This window comes from Ochotona princeps, chromosome 4, assembly GCF_030435755.1.
Source record: "Ochotona princeps isolate mOchPri1 chromosome 4, mOchPri1.hap1, whole genome shotgun sequence".
In the NCBI taxonomy this organism is placed as follows: Eukaryota; Metazoa; Chordata; class Mammalia; order Lagomorpha; family Ochotonidae; genus Ochotona; species Ochotona princeps.
The window spans coordinates 15581801-15602164 of NC_080835.1; the positions used below are offsets into that span (position 1 = coordinate 15581801).

Below are 20364 nucleotides of genomic sequence, written 5' to 3' on the forward strand. Positions count from 1 at the left end.
CACTGTGATACAGTGGGTTAGCCTGCCGCTCCAGCATCTCAGATGGGTGCTGGTATGCATCTGGTTGCTCCACTTCCAATCAGCTTGTTCCTAATGTACCTAGGAAAGCAGTGGAAAATGACCCAAGACACGTGGAAGAAGCTCCTGGCTTTGACCTGGCCCAATCTGGGCCATTGTGGCATTTGGAGAATGAACCAATGCATGGAAGATTCTCTTTCTCTCTGTCTCTCCTTTTCTCTCTTTCTTATTCTCAAATAAATAAATAAAAATTTGAGTGCCAGCACAATGGCTCAGCTGGCTAGTTCTCTGCTGATCAGTGCGAGGCACCCGTTTATGTCCCAACTACTTCACTTCTAATCCATCACCTTCACTATGGCCTAGGAAAGCAGTAGAGGATGGACCAAAGCCTTAGGTCCCTGAACCCACTTGAAAGACCTGGAAGAAGATCCTGGCTTTGAATAGGCTCAGCCTCAGCCATTCCAGCCATTTAGGGAGTGAACTAGCATATGGAAAATCTTTCTCTCTTTCTCTCCTTCCGTGTGTGCATTTGCCTTTCAAATAAAATAAACCTTGAGAGGGGCCCGGCACAATAGCATAGTGGTTAAAGTCCTCGCCTTGTACGCATCGGTTCTAATCCTGGCTGCCCGCTTCCCATCCAGTTTCCTGCTTGTGTCCTGGGAAAACAGTCAAGGACAGCCCAAAGTTTTGGGACCCTGCACCTGTGTGGTAGACCCGAAGAGCTCCTGGCTCCTGGCTTCGGATTGGCTCAGCTCCAGCCGTTGCGGCCGCTTGGGGAGTGAACCATCGACAAAGATCTTCCTCTCTGTATATCCGCCTTTCCAATAAAAATAAATAAATCTTAAAAAGAAATAAACCTTGAGAAAAAAAGAACACCTTTGTAAAAACATACGTATTTATTTTGAAAGAATTACAGAAAAAAAAAGACAGTGAGAGAAATGTTCCATCCGCTGATTGATTCCCTAGCAGCAACTGCCGTGGCCATTGCTGGAACCAGGCCAAAGTTAGGAGCTCCTTCTGAGTCTGCCACAAGGGTGACAGGAACCCAGATATGTTTGGGCCTCATTCTGATTCTTTCCCTGGACCATGAACGGAGGACTGGATTAGAAGTGAAGCAGCCAGGTCTGGCGTGATGACTCAATGGCTAAATCCTCACCCTGCAAGCGCCAGGATCCCTTATGGGCACAGTTCGTGTCCCAGCCACTATACTTCCCATCCAGCTCCCTGCTTGTGGTCTGGGGAAGCAGTAGAGGATGGCCCAAAGGAAGATCTGCACCCACTTGGGAGACCAGAAAGAAGTTTCTAGCTCCTAGCTTCGGGTCAGCTCAGCTCCAACCATTACAGCCATTTGGGGAGTGAACCAATGGATTGAAGAGCTTTCTCTCATTTTCTCTGTCTCTCCTTATCTCCATAAATCTGATCTGCCTTTCTAATAAATCTGAATAAATTAGGAAAAGAAAAAAAGAAGAAGAAGAAAAAGAAGTGGAGCAGCCAGGAAATGAAGCAGCATCCTCCTCGGATACTGGCATCTCAGGCCCTTGACCCGCGATGCCACAATGGCAGTTTTTTTGTTTGTTTTTGTCTTAGTTTTTTTTTTTTTTTAAGATATTTACTCACTTATTTGAGAGGCAGAAAAGTAAAGAGGTCTCTCGCTGATTCATTCCCCCAATGCCTGAAAAGATCAGGGCTAAAGCAGGAATCATGGACTCAGTCCAGTTTTCACACAGGGGCAGCAGGGACCCAATCTCGGAGCCATCATTGCTGCCTCCCAGTGTTATCTGCCTTAGCAGGAAGCTGGAATCAGAGTCATAGTCACATACATAAAACCCGGATACTGTGATGTGGTGCATGGGTGACCCAGCAGACATCTTAACTACTAGATAAAATGCCCTGTCCTCCCAGCACAGTTTTTTTTTTTTAGTTTATTTATTTTAATTAGGAAGTAAGATATATGGAGAGGAGGAGAGACAAAAAGGAAGCTCTTTCATCCGCTGATTCATTCCCCAAGCAGCCGTAACTGAGTCAATCTGAAGCCAGGAGCCAGGAGCCTCTTCTGGGCCTTCCACATGGTTGCAGGGTTCCAAGGCCTTGGGCCGTCCTCCACTGCTTTCCCAGGTCACTAGCAGGGAGCTGGATGGGAAGTAGGGCCTCTGAGACACAAACTAACACCAATGTGGGATCCCTGTGCGTGCAAAGCGAGAACTTTAGCTACTAGGCTACTGCGTTGGGCCCACCATTTTTATTCTAACTCTGGCAACAGCAACAATCCCAGATGATCATTCTGAATTATGTAGTCTCAAAAGAAACAGATTTTACAGGGCTAAAATATAATGTAATCCTTTCATTCTTTGCAGCTTGCCCTTTTTTGCCCCCTCACGTTTACTTTCCTGATAGATTTACTAATGATTCCCATTGTTCAGTATTTTCATAGAACTGTTAAATCATTTTCTTCCTTTTCCCTGCTCCTAGAACAGATTTTAGAGAAAAGCTAAGAAGCCGTTTTGGGAAAAGGCTCCTAATTCTCCTTTCCGAGCAATGGAAGAGTTATTGAGATGCATGCTCCATTTTGGTGAAGCTTAGTGATCACGTGACTCTCCTAATGATTCTATGCTTAGACATTTCCCTGAAGGGTCTGACCTACAAGTTGAAGACCAGCCTTGCAAAATGAGACGTGGCAGCTTGACTTTTTCCACTGTTAATCTCTGATATTTGGCTGAAAATACTGAATGTTAATTTTCTTCTCCCCTTTGTCTCTCTTCTGAATAATCCGTATTTACTCTTTTGCTTGGAGACTCCCGGAAGATAATTCGGGCTGTGTGGTGGACGTGAAGTGCTGTGATTCCAGTGTGCTTGTAGCAGCTGTAAACTCCACTTTCTCTAGACCCTGAAAAAAAGTTTGGGGTTATTTTAATTTTTGTTGTGTTTCTTTAATAGACTTCTAAAAAGAGCCATTCAGATCATAGAGAAATAGCATGAAATACAAAAAATGTTCCATATACTCCTTCTCTAATACTCCCTCCACCCTCCCCAATTTTGGTACTAGGATGGTACAGCTACGATTTTACTACAGTTGGTAAAACAACAGAAATATCATTGTCATCTAGTCCTTAGGTTACCGTAGGAGTCACTCTCTCTTATTATTTTTTAAGATTTATTATTATTTTTATTATTGAATTGTCAGATTTACAGAGAGAAGCAGAGACAGAGAGAAAGATCTTCCATCCTCTGGTTCACTCCCCAAGTGACCACAGTGGCAGGAACTGAGCTGATCAGAAGCCAAGAGCCTGGGGCCTCTTTCTGGGTCTCCCATGTAGGTGCAGGGTCCCAAGGTTTGGACCATTCTCTGCAGCTTTCCCACGCCACAAGCAGGGATCTGAATGGGAAGTAGAGCAGCCAAAGTTAGAACTGGCACCCATATGGGATACCGACACATGCAAGGCAAGAACTTTACCTACTAGGCTACCACACTGGGCCCTAGGATTCACTCTTATTTGCTCTAAGTTGTTTTTTGTTGTTGTTGTTGTTAAGATTTATTTATTTTTATTACAAGGTCAGATATACAGAGAGAAGGAGAGATAGAGAGGAAGATCTTCCATCCGATGATTCACTCTCCAAGTGACAGCAATGGCCAGTGCTGTGCCGATCCAAAGCTCCTCCAGGAACCTCCTCCAGGTCTCCCACAGGAGTGCAGGGTCCCAAGACTTTGGGCTGTCCTCAACTGCTTTCCCAGGCCACAAGCAGGGAGCTGGATGGGAAGTGGAGCTGCCAGGATTAGAACCGGCGCCCATATGGGATACCAGTGCATTTAAGGCGAGGACTTTAGCTGCTAGGCCATGCCACCAGGCCCGTTTGCTCTAAGTTTTATGGGTTATGGTAAACTTACTTGCCCTTGTAGTCATACAAAATAACTCACCTGCCCTGCAAAAATCACAGTGCTCTTTGTCCCTTGGTCCCTACCCACCACTGATCTGTCTCCTGTTTCTCTAGCTTTGCCTTTTCTGGAATGTCATGGAGTTGAAATGTTATAGGACATACGTATTTGATTATTTTTACACTTAGTAATAATGCACAGAGTTTCCTCCATTTCTTTATGGGTTTGACAGGTCATATTTTAGCATTAATGTTATGTGGTATGGATGTACCATGGTTTCTTTATCCGTTCTTATGTCATGGATGCTTTCAAGTTTTGACAGTTACAAATAAAGGTGCTATAAATATCCACAATTATGTGTTTTGTGTGGATATACGTTTTAAGCTTGTTTGCGTAAATAGCAAGGAATGTGGGTATAAGATTATCTTATAAGAATATGTTGTTTTCAAAGAAACTGCCAAACTGTCGTCTGAAATAGTTATGCCATTTTCCATTTCCACAGGCAGTGCTTGGAAGTTCCTATTGCTCTGCATCTTGACAAGCAGTTGATATTATCAGTGTTTTGGATTTTAGCTGTTCTGATATGTGGGTACTGATTTTCTGTTGTTTAAATTTGCAGTTGTCTAATGATACATGATGTTAGACATCTTTTCATATGCATATTTGCCATCTGTGCATCTGATGCAGTGTCTGTTGTAATCCTTTATTTTTTAAGCGAAGTTGTTCATTTTCTTATTATTTATTTGTAAGAGACCTTTGCATATTTTGGGCATCAGTCCCTTATCAGATAAATATTTTCTAGTCTGTAGCTTTCTTTATCCTATTGATTGTGTCTTTAATGTACTGGGTTTTTTTCTTTTGTGAGTTGTACATCTAAACAGTCATCAGTATACTCAAAGTCACCTAGATTTTCTCTTAGATCTTGTATGAGCTTTATAGTTTTTGTGTTTTCCACCTGGATGTGTTAATAGATTCTTTGTCAAAGATGAGTACCTGTATTTATGTAACACTCTATTCGATTGATGTACTTAGCTATTCTTTGGCCAGTGCCACACTGTCTCAATTGTTGTAACTTTATAATAAGTCTTGATGTCCAGTAGTGTCTATCTTCCAACTTTGTTTTTTTTTTTTTCCTTTCATACTGTGTTGATTATGATGGGTCATTTGTCTTTCCATATAAACCTTCTCAGTTTGTTAGGATCCACAAAGTAATTGACTGGAAACTATATTGGAGTTGCAGTGAATGTAATTAGCCACTTGAAAGTGTTGAGCCTTGCCATCCTTAAGCATGGACTATCTTTCCAACTTAGCTTTATCCTTGGTGGTTTCTTTCTTTAGATTTTGTACACATTTTAATAAACTTATACTTAAATGTTTCATTTTTTGGTGCCAAGTCCCATTCATTTACTTGTTCATCTATGGTATGAAGGAAAGCAACTGATCTTTTATGTATTAGACTTGTTTCCTGCAACCGTGCTATATAATTGCTTAGTAGTTTTAGTGTTTTTGTTTTTGTTTTTGTTTTTTGTCAGTTCTATGGGCTCTTTTACTTGCCAGTCATGCTATCTGCCAGAAGCACTATTAGCATTCAATGGTATGAATTTCCCTGTAAGCACTATTTTTACTGAACCCTACAAATTTTGATAAGATGTGTTTTCATTAAATTCAAAATATTTTAAAATTTCTCTTGACATCTTCTTTGAGCCATATGTTATTTAGAAATGTACTATTCAATATGAAAAATTTCTAGAATTTTCCAGTTTTTGTAACTGGCTTTGGGTTGAATACTTTAAATATTTTATTTATTCATTTTCATTTTATTTGAAAGGCCAACAGAAGGAGGCAGACACTGATTCATTCCCTCACATGCCTGCAATATCCTAGTCTGTGCCAGACTCAAACCAGGACTCCATGATGAATGCAGGTCCCCAAAAGTTGTAGAGACTCAACTATTTGAATGCTTACCTGCTGCATCCCAGGGTGTCCATGAGCATGCAACTGGAATCAGGAGAGGAACCAGTACCCAAGCCCAAACTCATGAAAATAGGATGCAGGCATTCCACGTGGCGTCTTAAACCCCTGGTACCAATTTAATTATTTCATATTCAGAAAGCATACTTTATATCATTTCTGTTCTGTTTTTTGTTACATTATGTTTTAGAGCCCAGAATGTGGCCTATCTTAGTTATATGCTATTTTTTAAGGAGAAAATTGGTTCTGGCATTGTGGTATAGCACGTTAAACTGCTGCCTACAGCACTGGCATCTTGTGTGGGTGCCGGTCTGAGTCCTGGCTGAACCTCTTCCAACCCAGTTCCTTTCTAATGTTCCTGGAAAAGCACCTGAAGATGGCCCACGTGCATGAGCCCCTGAACCCAGATGGAATTCCAGGCTCCTGGCTTTAGCTGACCCAGTCCCACTCTTGTGGCCATTTGAGGAGTGAACCAGCAGATGGAAGACCACTCTGTCTCTATCTGTGTGTCTGCCTGTCTATAACCTTGCCTTTCAAATTAACAAATCTTTAAGAAGGAGAGAGAGAGAGAGAGAGAGAGAAGTTGTATAAGAATGCAGACATTTTACGTTAATTCTGAAATTACATGTTTCTCTGGGTGAGTACTTGTCCTGGCTATTAAGATATGCATGAGATGCATGCATTTTGTATGAGTGTGGGTTGCAGCCCTGGTTCCAGTCTCAGTTCCAGCTTCCTACCAATGTGTACCATGGGAAGCGCCATGTAATGGATGGTTCAATAGTTGGATCCCTGCCAGTCATTTGGGAGACCCCAATGGAGTTCCCAAATCTTGTCTTTGACCTGATACAGTCTTGGGACATTTGGAAAGCAAACCAGCAGACAAAAAAAAAAAAAAAAAAAAAAAAATCAAATCAATCTCTCTCTCTTTCTTCCCCTTTGAAATAAAATTAAGTCTTTTTTTTTTTTTTTAAATTTATTTATTTTTTACAAAGTCAGATATACAGAGAGGAGGAGAGACAGAGAGGCAGGTGTTCCGTCCAGTGATTCACTGCCCAAGTGACCACAACGGCCGGTGCTGTGCTGATCTGAAGCCAGGAGCCTGGAACTTCTACGTCTCCCACATGGGTACAGGGTCCCAAAGCATTGGGCCATCCTTGACTGCTTTTCCAGGCCACAAGCAGGGAGCTGGATGGGAAGTGGAGCTGCCGGGATTAGAACCAGCGCCCATATGGGATCCTGGCGTGTTCAAAGCGAGGACTTTAGCCGCTAGGCCACTCCGCCAGGCCCAAAATTAAGTCTTAATGGTTAACTTTTTTTTTTTAATAATGTGCAAAAGGACAGAGAGATCTTCTATACAATAGTTCACTCCCCAAATGGGTTCATCCAGAACTGAGTCAGACCAGAGGCAGGAGCAAGAGACTCCATCTGGATATCACACATGGGTGGCAGGAACACTTGAGCCATCATTGCTGATTCTTCCTCTAGGTGCATTACCAGGAAGCTTGATCAGAAGTAGAACTCAGGTACTTTAACTTGTGGTCTGCCATGAGTTGTGATTGTCCCAAGCAGTGCTTTAAATCTTCTCCATGGCGCCCTTCCAAAAGAGAAAAGAAAAATTTTTTTTTCTGGATTTTATTTATTTATTTAAAAGACAGAGTTACAGAGAGAGAAAAACAGACAGACAGACAGAAATCTTCCATCTATCGTTTCATTCTCCAAATGGGCCATAATGGCCAAGGCTGGGTCAGGCTGAAGTCAGGAGCTTCCTCCAGGTCTCCCATGTGGGTGGCCATTTGGGCCATTTTCCTCTGCTTTCTAAGGTGGTTAGCAAGAAACTTGTTCTGAAGTGGAGCAGCTGGGACTTGAACCTGTGTCTGTATGGGATGCCATTCAGGCAGCAGTTTAACCATGGTGCCAGCTCTTATTGCACACTTCTGAAAATAGACTGAGATTCTGAATGATCATTTTACACAGATACATACTACAGGGGATACTAGCTGGAAGGGTTTTACTCTAAAAGCTTCTATTTGCTGACACCATGGCCAGACTCTTGCTCAAGGCAAAAGTAGAAAACTGGAGTTTGCCAGGGAACATTTGTATAGTTCCTTGCCTTTGGTTAGTTTCTTTCTGTGATTGTTACTGTTAATATTTTGGATGCCTGTAGTATGCAACATTCCAGCAGTGGTCCTTTCTTACAGCAACTGTGATAAGCAATGTTTCTTGCTTAGCCTTTCCAAGCCAGGGGCAACTGTGGTTGCTGGAGGATGTTTGTCAGTGTCCACAACTGTTTCTGGTTCTCACAGCTGGGTCGAGGGGAGGTCCTGAATGTCCTACAGAGCACAGGACTGAATTAGGACTGAATTCATCCCCAAACTGAATTAGCTGACCTAAGCAATCGAGAGTACAAAGGTTGAGACACCGTAAATCTGGCACATTCCAATGTGTCGGCATTACAGGTTCCTCAGTCCCTCTGGATTTGATCTCTAAGGCTAAGTGCCTCTTTTTTAGCTCAGTCTTAATAACTTGTTTTGGCATGCTTCCTGTGCTTCACCTTAAGGGCCAGAGGTCTGCTAAATGGTTGGGGTTTTTAAATAGGGTGTTACTTTTTCTTCCTGTTGTTTCTAGGAGACAGGCTCAGTTGGCCTGCAGTTCTCACAGAAGAGAACCTGGTGACAGGACGCCAGTCTGTTGCTGGCCTCTGTGGGCCCCTAAGCTGTGTTTACACAGCACTGAAAAGCTGCTCGCGCTGGAGCCAGGTTCTGTCCCTGCTCGGCACTCACCACTGGCAGAGATGCCACCCCCATGCCTTCTGCACACCACAACCCTGTATGTGTGCTTTATTGTTCTAGAGGCATAGACTGCACAGAAAGTTCCCAGTTGCAGATCCACAAAACTCACACAACATCTGGTGTTAGTCCTTTACTGGTTTTCCTGTCTTTAGCTCACATCCATTCTCTGAGAATATACTCCCAGGGTATGAAATTTATTTCTTCAATTTATTGTCTGTCCTGTCTTAGTGGCTAGTGTTTAACTCATCATATGTAGTAGAGTAAATCAGTTTATTTTCTTTCTTTTGAGTTATATGTCATTCTTTTAGAAGTTAGAGGAAATGATAGGGAACTAAAGTGATTTAAGAGACTAGTTGTCATCTCAATAACTACTCCTCGGAAGCAGTTAAGAAGCTCAGTGGGAGAGTGCCTAGGTCAGAAGTAATTCTTTGCAGGCAAGTGATAAATTTTGTTTTTTTTTTTTTTTTTAAAGATTTATTCATTTTATTACAGCCAGATATACACAGAGAGGAGAGACAGAGAGGAAGATCTTCCGTCCGATGTTTCACTCCCCAAGTGAGCCGCAACGGGCCGGTACGCGCCGATCCGGCCGGGAACCTGGAACCTCTTCCAGGTCTCCCACACGGGTGCAGTGTCCCAATGCATTGGGCCGTCCTCAACTGCTTTTCCAGGCCACAAGCAGGAAGCTGGATGGGAAGTGGAGCTGCCGGGATTAGAACCGGCGCCCATATGGGATCCCGGGGCTTTCAAGGCGAGGACTTTAGCTGCTAGGCCACGCCGCCGGGCCCAAGTGATAAATTTTGTAACTTAGTAATTCCTTTTTTCTAAAAGATATTTATTTTATTCTTATTAGAAAGATTTACAGAGAGAAGGAGAAACAGAAAGAAAGATCTTCCATCTGCTGGTTCACTCCCCTGGTGGCTATAGCGGCAGAAGCTGAGCTGATCCAAAGCCAGGAACTTCCTCTGGGTCTCCACACAGGTGCAGAGTCCCAAGGCTTTGGGCCATCTTCTGCTGTTTTCCCAAGCCACAAGCAGGGAGCTGGAAGGGAGTGGAGCAGCCCGGACACAAACTAGCACCCATGTGGGCTTCTGGCGTTTGCAAGGCGAGGACTTTATCCATTAGGCTACCGCATTGGGCCCTTAATTCCTTGTTAGAAAGTCCTACAGGTTATCTTACCTTCTTCATGATGCAAAGGCTTACAAAAGTTTCAAAATTAGATGTAATTATTATTTGAATTTTTATTTATTTATTTATTCATTCATTCATTCATTCATTTTTATTGGAGCGTCAGATTTACAAAAAGAAGGATCCTCCATTTGCTGGCTCATTCCCCAAGTGACCCCAGCAGCCAGAATAAACTAGGAGCCAGGAACCTCTTCTGGGTCTCCCATGTGGGTGCAGGGTTCCAAGGTCCTGGACCACCCTCAACTGTCCACCCACCCAGCCCCCGCAAGTCACAGGTAGGGAGCTAGACAGGAAGCAGAGGAGCTAGGACATGAATCGGTGCCTATATGGGATCCCAACGCATACAGGATGAGGACCTCAACAACAAGGCCCCTGCGCTGGGCTCTTGAATACGTAATTTTAATTTGTATCTACTTTGCTTTCTTATTTTTTTTAAAGATTTATTTTATTTTTATTGGAAAGTCAGATATACAGAGAGGAGGAGAGACAGGAAGATGTTCCATCCAATGATTCACTCCCCAAGTGAGCGCAATGGCCAGTGCTGCGCCAATCCAAAGCCAGGAGCCAGGAATTTCTTCCAGGTCTCCCACGCTGGTGCAGAGTCCCAAGGTTTTGGACTGTCCTTGACTGCTTTCCCAGGCCACAAGCAGGGAGCTGGATGGGAAGTGGTGCTGCCGGGATTAGAACTGGCGCCCATATGGGAACCCGGCACGTTCAAGGCAAGGACTTAAGCCACTAGGCCACGCCGCCGGGCCTAAATTTATATGATTTTGAACAATGTGTTGTTTGGAGAGTATTGGTCTATCTAGAAAAGTACTTCTCAATCTTTTTTTTTTTTGTTTAAGATTTACTTATTTTTATTTCAAAGTCAGATATACAAAGAGGAGGAGAGAGAGAGAGAGGAAGATCTTCCATTCAATGATTCACTACCTGAGTGGCTGCAATGGCGGGTACTGAGCCAATCCAAAACCAGGAGCTACTTCCAGGACTCCCAGGGTCCCAAGGCTTTGTGCCATCCTCGACTACTTTCCCGGGCCACAAGCAGGGAGCTGGATGGGAAGCAGCTCTGCCCGGATTAGAACTGGCACCCCTATGGGATCCCGACCTGTTCAAGGCGAGGACTTTAGCTGCTAGGCCACCGCACTGGGCCCTGTACCTTTGTTTCATTATTGTCTTTCAAAGAAACCTTTGTAGATATTTTTTTTCCTCTGCTGCTCTTTTCCTGAAATTGTAATAACATGGATGCAGTGTGTATCTTTTTATCTTCTGAGGCACTTTGAGGGAGAAACAATTTTCTTTTTACTCTGGTGGTTAAAAAAAAATTGCTGCTTCATGAAAGCAAATTTGCGTATTTTGAGATTGCATAATATAGAAATAACTTGTTGAAAAGAATCTTTTAGTGTAACGACCTGCAACAATTGGAGAAGAGTGAGTGAAAAGATAGCTTACAGTGTGAACATTTCTCTCTGAGTAATCTCTTGATCGTTTGAGAAGAGTATAGGGAAACACCAGGAGTAGCAAAATAACAAATGGGGCTCTCTAAAAGGAAAAATACAGAGAGATCACAGATGCTTTTGTATCATGTGCAGCAGGAAGAAAACTAGGTGACTCCAGGGAGTACAAGCTTAAAATCATCCATTGTGCCTAGGTTTGTAAGCTCTACCAGGTGCATTTTCTTCATGTAGGCATTCAGCAGAGAACCTAAGTACCTAGCACTGAAGAATGTTCCACGCTCCCAAGAGAGTTTGACTCTTGTCTGATCAGTAGGGTGGTTGTGTATGAAATGCACTTCAGAAGGAGGAGGAGGAAATGACATGTTCATGTAAATGAAATACAACTGCAAATTAAAGTGTCACCCTGTTTAAAAAAAATCCATTTTTTATTTAATTGGTTACCAAGGAAAAAATGTCATACAGAAGTGTGTATCAGGGAAAGTTAAATTGTGAGATGTTACCATTGAATTTGGATTCAAAGAAGTTCTTGGCGGGCAGGGCGGGGGGATTGTGGAAGACCGCCTTAATAAAAATATTCTGATACTGCAAAGCCAGGCTCATAAATCTCAGCTGTGTTGCACACCAGGCTTCCTGAAGAGATGAACAAATATTCCCCTTTGGAGATGTTTCCTAAGGAAGAGGGTCGTGTACAAAGGAGAAGATAGTTTCTTCTACAGAGCACTGCTTACTACCAAGACATCCAAGGACTGAAATGCTACTGGCTTTTCTGTGTTAATGATTATTCTCTTGCTTTTTTTGGTTGTTTGTTTTGTTTTAACTTTTTCCCCTCCACGTTTTTATGAAGACTCCTGTGTATGTTTAGGCTGTGAGCTTACTCAAGTGTGTGTAAAGGACCTGCCTCGTGGTTGACTCTAAACCCAATGTCAGATAATAATGAGCGGGCCTTAATGAATGCAATGATGTTTTCACATGGAATTGTTTCTGGAACCCATGTCTGACTTCTCTTGAGACTAGGGCCTGCCAGATGGGGATCTTGAGCCATTTTCAGCTTAAGTTGTGGTTCTTCCTCTTCTGTGTCTCCTGCTAATCTCAGGGTTGTTTTAAGTTCTGCACTAGAAACATGGAGATCAATAATAGAATGTGGTGTCTTTGTCTTCTTCCCCACCAGGTGCAGTGATTGGTGATGGTCAGTCTGCTGTAGCCAGTAACATTGCCAATACTACCTACCGGCTCCAGTGGTGGGATTTCACCAAGTTTGACCTTCCAGAAATCAGTAATGGTAAGCCATTGTAGTATTGGGGAACCAGTGGAAGAGTGAAGATTTTTAACCAGAACTCAAAAATTTGTAGCAGTAAATTTTTCATCATCTCATTGAGCAGTTGATAGCTCCATGCCGTTTCTGTGGCTCTATTTGTCATTCACAACTAAGCCATTCAGACACATTGTTAGCACCTACCTGAACAATAAACGATTTTAGGTACAATGGTAGACAAAAAAGAAAGAAGTGTCTGCCCTCAAGAGTTTGTGGACTAGTGGTTCATGGGCCAAAGGCCAGAAATTTAGATTGAACTGAGTGGAAGAAAAAGAGACCAGAGCTGGAGCTTGTGATCCTCGAGGAAAAGCTACAATGATCTCAAACTCCTTGATTAATCCATATCTGGAAGAATTGGAGAGCATGGTGTGCTTGACACTTGATCTACTGTTTCTGCATGACAGTTCAGTTTCCTCACTTCTGGTGAAGTCTGTAATCACTGTTCCTCTTGTTTAATTGGAATCATGGCATTTTGAACACACTATATTCCATCTAATGAAGGATCCTCTCTTTCACGCTGCCTGCATATGGCAGGTCAGCCTCTGATTACTTCTGATGATAGGCCAGCCTGTCTGATTGGATAGGCTAACCCTCACTGTCAAATTTCTGTCCTAACCAGCCTTTTCCCTTGCTGTCACTTCCCCGCATTGGTCATAGGTCTGCCTCAGGCTCTCCACAGAATGGGTCTAATGACATCTCTTTCAAGAGATAGTCCTCCAGCTGTTGAGAACAAACTGCAGTTTCCCTTTAATTTCTTTTCCACCAGCACAAACCTCATACCTTGTACTGAATCTTTTTTCCTCCATCCGTCACAGTTCTTTCTGCTTGTGTTTCCTTTTAACTTTGGGCAACCAGAAAAAAATAGAGAGCTCTAAATTTCAGCTGCCCACATGGTACAGGCTATCTTCAGGTCGTATTAGTTCAGTCTGAAATTTCAGCATCCTTTTCTGAAACCATCACTGAGTTTACACTCACTTAAAATTCCTTGTTGATTATTAAGGTAGGGTTCAGTCATCCTGCACTTGCAGTGCAGATTGAATCTTTTTAGATTTTTTTTTTTTAAGTGCAAACTGAATCTTTTAAAAAACCAAAGCAGGGCTGCTATTCATTCCTATTTTTATCTGGGTGTCAATTGTAGTTCCTAGTTCCTGTCTGTCAACATCTTTTTGAACTTTGATTTAATCTTTCTTTTTCAATCTTACATCATCTACTAATTTGATAAGCATCCTTTCTGTGTCTTCCTGAAGATTGTTAGCCAAGATAATAAATCAATCAGGACACTGTAGCAGGCCTGTGCTGTGTTACGTGGACTTCCTCAGTGCTGACTTCTTTCACGAATTAACACTTTCTAGGACAACCAGTGGCTCCACTGGATAATCCTTACCTTGCATGCACCAGCATCCCATATGGGCACTGCTTTCTGTCTCAGCTGCTCCACTGCCAATCTAAATCCCTGCTTACGGCCTAGAAAAGCAGTCAAGGATGGCCTAAAGCCTTGGGACCCTGCACCCACGTGGGAGACGTAGAAGCTTCTGGATCCTGGCTTCATATCAGCTCAGCTCCATCCATTTTGATCATTTGGGGAGTGGAACAGTGGATGGAAGATCTACCTCTGTCTCTCTTCTCCATAAATCTGCCTTCCCAATAAAAATACATATATTTTAAAAAGGGCCCAGCGTGGTAGCCTTGCAGCTAGGGTCCTTGCCTTGCATGTGCCGGGATCCCATATGGGCACCAGTTTGTTCCCAATGGCCCTGTTTCCCATCCAACTCCCTGCTTGTGGCCTGAGAAAACAGTCAAGGATGGCCTAAAGCCTTGAACCCTGTGTCCTTGTTGGGGACCAGAGGAGGCTCCGGGTTGCTGACTTTGGATTGGTCAGCTCCAGCCACTGCAACTGCTTGGAGTATCTTCCTCTCTGTCTCTGGTCCTCTCTGTATATCTGACTTTCCAATAAAAAAAAAAAAAAAATCTTTTAAAAAGAAAAAGCAAATTAGCACTTTGTGTTTGGGCATTGATAGGTAGAGCCTAATTTTTTATATCTAATAAAAGTTTATTTGTTTGATGCCTTAAAATAATTAAGATTGCCTTAAAATAATTAATATTCAGGGCCATTCCCCAGTACGCCAATCTTTCTATTTTCTTCAGATAAAGAGAATGGGAGTATCTATGTTCTTAATGAAACTTCAATAGCAACTATCCTTTTTAAAAGATTTTTTTTGTTTGTTTGTTGTTTGAAAGTCAGAGTTACAGAGATGGAGACAGAGTGATATCTTCCATCTGTTGGTTCACTCCCTAGATGGCCGCAACAGCTGGAGCTGAGCTGATCCAGAACCAGGAACCAGGAACTTCTTTCAGTTGTCCCACATGGATACAGGTTACCAAGGCTTTGGGACGTCATTGATGACTTTCCCAGGCCATAAGCATTGAGTTGGAGTGGAAGTGGAGCAGCCAAGATTTGAACTCAGCACCCATAAGTGATGCTTGTAGCACAGACAGAAGTTTAGCTTCTTTGCCCTGCACCAGCCCCAATTCATGCACTTTTTGAAGACCTCTCACTTACATGGATTTCTCTATAGTTTATCTCTCTGCAGCACTAAATTTACTTTTTTAAAAAAATTTATTTACTTATTTATTTGAGTGGCAGATTTAGAGAGGAAGAAACTCAGAGAGCTCTTTTACATCCACTGGTACACTCCCCAAATGGTTGCAAAAGCCAGAGCTGAATAGGTCCAAAGCCAAGAGCCAGAATCTTCATCTAGGTTTCCCACACAGGTACAGAGGCTCATGCACTTGGGCCGTCTTCTGCTGCCTTTCCAGGTGCATTAGCAGGAAGCTGAGTCAGAAGTGAAACATCTGGGACTCACACCAGTGCCCATAAAGTATGCTGATGCTTCAGTCAGTGGCTTTATGCACTATACCACAGTACCAACCCATAGGCATTATTTTTATGACTACCTGGAAGTTGTTATAGAAATGTACCGACATTGGGCCCGGCGGCGTGGCCTAGCGGCTAAAGTCCTTGCCTTGAACGCCCCAGGATCCCATATGGGCGCTGGTTCTAAGCCCGGAAGCTCCACTTCCCATCCAGCTCCCTGCTTGTGGCCTGGGAAAGCAGTCGAGGACGGCCCAATGCATTGGGACCCTGCACCTGCGTGGGAGACCCGGAGGAGGTTCCAGGTTCCCGGCTTCAGATCGGCGCACACCGGCTGTTGTGCTCACTTGGGGAGTGAATCATCGGACAGAAGATCTTCCTCTCTGTCTCTCCTCCTCTCTGTATATCTGACTGTAATAAAAATAAATAAATCTTTAAAAAAAAAAAAAAAGAAATGTACCGACATCTTTTAACCAGTCTTCTCTTGAAGGGCTTTAATTGGTTTTCTGTCAGTTTGTTATTTTACATGTTAACAATAGAAAAAATTCCTAGAAGTGAAATTACAAGGAGTAAGAGTGTGTGCAGTTTTAACTGTGGTAGATATTGCTGTGTTACCCTTGTGCAGGTTGTATCAGTTTACATTTCCACCTTCAGTTGCTGAGATGCCTAGTTACTTAAATTCTTGTTGATAGCATGTAGCATGAGATTTTTAGATAGCTGCCAGTCTGATGAGCACAAGGTAGCAGGCATTTCAAATCCCTCCAGTTCAAAATGAAGGTCTGTGTCTTTTCATACACTTAGCCATCCATGTTGCGTTTTCTTGACCTGTCCACCTGCTTCACCCCTATTGTTCTGCTTTGTCAGCTGACTTTTCTTTAAGCGAGTCTATGGGAGCTCTTTCTAAAGCAGCACATTAACTTATAATAGGAGTTTCCTACTTGTCATTTGTCTTTTGACTTTGCTAGAGGTTATTTTTGTCATAGAACTTATTTTAAGTAGTCAGAATTATACAACTCTCCTTTTATGGCTCCTTGATTGTGTGACATCATTAGGAACATCATTTAGTGCTTTATGTTTCAGCTTTCTACATTTCAATGATTTATTCACTAGGAAATCTAACTTAGTCCAAAATTATGATCCAGGTTTTCCCCCATATGGCTTCTCATTTGTCCCAAGCAGTTTACAATTAATTTATCTGTTTATTTGGGATGTCTTGGTGTGTGTGTGTGTGTGTGTGTGTGTGTGTGTGTGTGTGTGTGTGTATTTTGGGGTGTCATTTTAACCATACTGTAATTTCCTGGTAAAATGTGTTTCTAAACTGTCTATTCTGTTCCAGCAATCTAATAATTTATGTGAGAGTTTCATGTGAGCTTAATTTACTTATTCATTTGAAGCATAGAGCTTTCCATCCACTGTTCACTCCCCAGTTGCCTGCAACAATTGAGGCCACAAGAATGTGCCCCAGATGTCTCCCGTGGGTGACAGGCGATCAGCTGCTTGAGCCATCACCATTGCCTGGTAACAGGGAACTGGATCCAGAAGCCAGGGCCAGGGATCAACCCAGACATTCTGATGTGGCATGCAGGTGGCCCACCTGGTAGCTTAACTGCTAAGCCAGACACATGTCCCAGAGTTTTGATTGTAGGGTTTGATGGTAGGGTTACTGTTCTGTTCTTTTCTTGCCTATTTATGTTTTATACCTTTCCTTCATCAAATCTTTTTAGTAAGATCATGGCAATTGTATTAAAATGTTTTTAAACATTTACTTATTCGTAAGAAAGATGTATGGCGAAGGAGAAACAGAGAAAGATTTTCCATCTGCTGGTTCACTCCCCAAATGGAGAGAATGACCAGAGCTGAACTGATCTGCAGCTGGAAGCTAGGAACTTCTTCCAGGTCTCTCATGCAGGTGCAGGATCCCAAGGCTTTAGGCCATCCCCGACTGCTTTCCCAGGCAACAATCAGGGAGCTGGAAGGGGGGAAGCAAAGCACCCAGGATACGAACCGGCACCCATATGGGATCCCAGCACTTGGAGGGTTTTAAAGACGAGGAGTGTAGCCAATAGGGCCCGAGAATCAATATCTTGATAAAGAGCTGGTGTTGTGACATAGCTAGTTAAGCTGCTGCCTATAGCACCGATATCCCTTATGGGCATATTCTGGCTGCTTCGCTTCCAGTGCAGCTCACTGCTAATACCCTGGTGAAGCAGTGGAGGATAGCTCCAGTGCGTGGTTTTCTTCCACCTGCGTGACTCAATCCTCAGATATCTTAACAGTCTGGGCTTGGTAGTATCAAAGCCAGGATCCAGGGTGATGGCTCAGTAGCTAAATCCTCACCTTGAACACACCAGTATCTCATATGAGTGCCAGTTGATGCCCCCAGCATTCCACTTCCTGCTTGTGACCTGGGGACTCATGTCCTTGGACCTCTGCACATACGTGGGAGATCCAGAAGAAGATTGTGACCACTTGGGGAATGAACTAGCAAGTGAAAGGTCTGTCTGTCTGTCTTTCCCTTCTTGCTGTAAATCTGATCTGCCTTTTCAATAGAAATAAGTAAATCTTAAACAAACATACAAAAAAAAACCCAGGACCCAGGATTTCAATTCAGATCTCCAAAGTGGGTAGCAGAGCCTAAATACTTGAGCCATTTCCCCCTGTTTCCCAAGAACAGAGCCAGGCATAAAACTCAGATATTCTTAAAAAAAAAAAAGAAAAGAAAAGAAAGAAAGAAACTGAGATATTCTGACACTGAACATGAGCGTCTTAAACATTCCATTAGATGTCACCCCACATTAGCTTTGACCTTTTTTGTTTGTTTTTTCTATAAACTATTCTGTAAACTGTTATTCTGTAAATGATATTGGTCACTAGGGTGTCCTGCCGGAACAGGCCTTAAGGAACCCGGTGGATAAGTGGTGTGGCGCAGACTGCCCATAGGGGCTTTAGTATCTAGTGCCTTTTTGGGGGAGTTTATGGTAAAATCTGGTGTTCCTTGCAGGTCTTATTCTGAAATCTGAAGGCCTCAGACATAGTAGCCAAGAGGAAATTTTCCTGCTGATTTCAACCCCCTTGGGTCTTCCAAATCGGTATCTAATGCATTTGCAAAAGCACTGCAACTGCTAATCGCTCCCCTGGTTTCATCTGGCAAGCCAGCAACAGGCTGCAAATCGATCTTTGTACAAGGTGTTTGTTTATAATTTATGGAGCTGATAGGAAGGCAGAGCCATCTGCTCCTCCAGGCATCAGCATTTCTAGCCCCTCCCCTTCCCTGCTAAGGCATTTTTCCCTTGGAAATCATTTCTAATTGGAAGGAGATTACATTGCAAAATCTGAAACATGGCTTCCTGCTGTCTTCTACATCAGTTTTTCTCCCCCTGGAGCAGCCCCCTGAAGCTGTTAAACAGTTTTGATTTGGAAAGTCTTTCTATCCAACCTCACTTCCCTACACTGGCACTCCCCATGCTTAGCTGCCGAACTAACTTCCCCTTCATCTTTCGGGCCCGGCGGCGTGGCCTAGCGGCTAAAGCCCTTCATCTTTCCTAATGTCTTGCCTGTACAAGAAAGCCAACTGCTGGTACTGTGGCTCAGGGAGCCAGGCCTGGGTTGTAAGGCAGCTGTCCTCAGGAGGGGAACAGCAACCTCAGAGACACCGGGAGCTCCCTAAAGATGCATATTCTCAAAAAAAAAAAAAAAAATGTATGTTCTCAGGACTTACACTTCCTACAGCAGTTTCTGGTGGTGTGGAAGCTACCAGTCTCTCAGGCTGTATTCCACCTTTTTCTTTTCCATCCTCTTTGTAACCATATATAATTGTTAAATTTAGAAATTTGCCTCTTGACATTAGTATATTACTTTTCTTCCTACCCCCCCCCAATAGAACAGAGATCTGTACAAATTAACTCAGCATAATGTCAGCCTTACCAACAGGAATCTACACGACTGAACTGAAACAGTGACCCCTCAGCATTATCACTGACCATTTTCATTCCCTATGGGAAATGAATAGACCACAGCAGCAAATAAAGTTGCTAATTAGAGCAACTTTAAAAACGTAAAAATTGCAAACAGACCACCCAGTGCTGGCTGTACCCAGCACAAACCCCTCATTAGGACAAAAGTGAAGCCCGCAACTACTGAGTATAAAAAAATTTTTTTTTTTAAAGATTTGCCCATTTCCGTTAGAAAGTTAGATATACAGAGACAAAGATATTTCATCTGCTGATTAACTCCCCAAGTGGCCGCATTGGCCAGAGCTGAGCCAATCCAAAGCCAGGAGCCTCTTCTGAGTATCCACTCGGGTACAGGCTCTCAAGGCTCTGGTCCATCCTTGGCTGCTTTCCCAGACCACAGTCAGGGAGCTAAAAGGGAAGCAGGGCTGCTGGGATATGAACCAGCACCCATTTGGGATCCTAGCACATGCAAGGCAAGAATTGTAGCTGATACTGTACTGCATTTGACCCTGGCTATAAAATTTTATATAAACCAATACCTATATGAGATCCTGGTTCTTTCAAGGTGAAGAATAGCCAATTGAACCATTGTGCTGACTCCCATCTTTCTGTTAATATATAGCCTGGAGGCAGCAGGTGATGGCTTAAGTACATGGGTCCTTGCCACCCATTTGAAAGATCCAAAAGGAATTCCAGGTCCCTGGGTTTGGCCTGACTCAGCTGTGACTATTTCAGGCATTTGGAGAGTAAACCAGCACGCTCCAAAAGAGACTCCCACACTGTCTCTTTGCCTTTTGAAATAAAAATTAAAAAAAATATATAAGTAATTAAGTGTGAATATAACAATGGTAATTATTATATTATATGGCAAAGCTATCTGAAAATCCTTAGAACCCCATATCCAACCCCCCCAATATTTATCCTTTCAATTTCTCT

The 20364-nt window shown here is 43.0% G+C and overlaps 1 protein-coding gene across 8 annotated transcripts in view; it reads left to right on the forward strand.

Annotated features, from left to right (window-relative positions):
* AMBRA1 (autophagy and beclin 1 regulator 1) overlaps nucleotides 1–20364 on the forward strand; it is a 220630-nt gene that overhangs the window by 155498 nt on the left and 44768 nt on the right. For all 8 annotated transcript variants that reach the window (XM_058663099.1, XM_058663100.1, XM_058663098.1 and 5 more), the window contains one exon: nucleotides 12460–12570. In XM_058663099.1, coding sequence (XP_058519082.1) covers nucleotides 12460–12570 — 111 coding nt within the window. The remainder of the gene's footprint in view (nucleotides 1–12459; nucleotides 12571–20364) is intronic.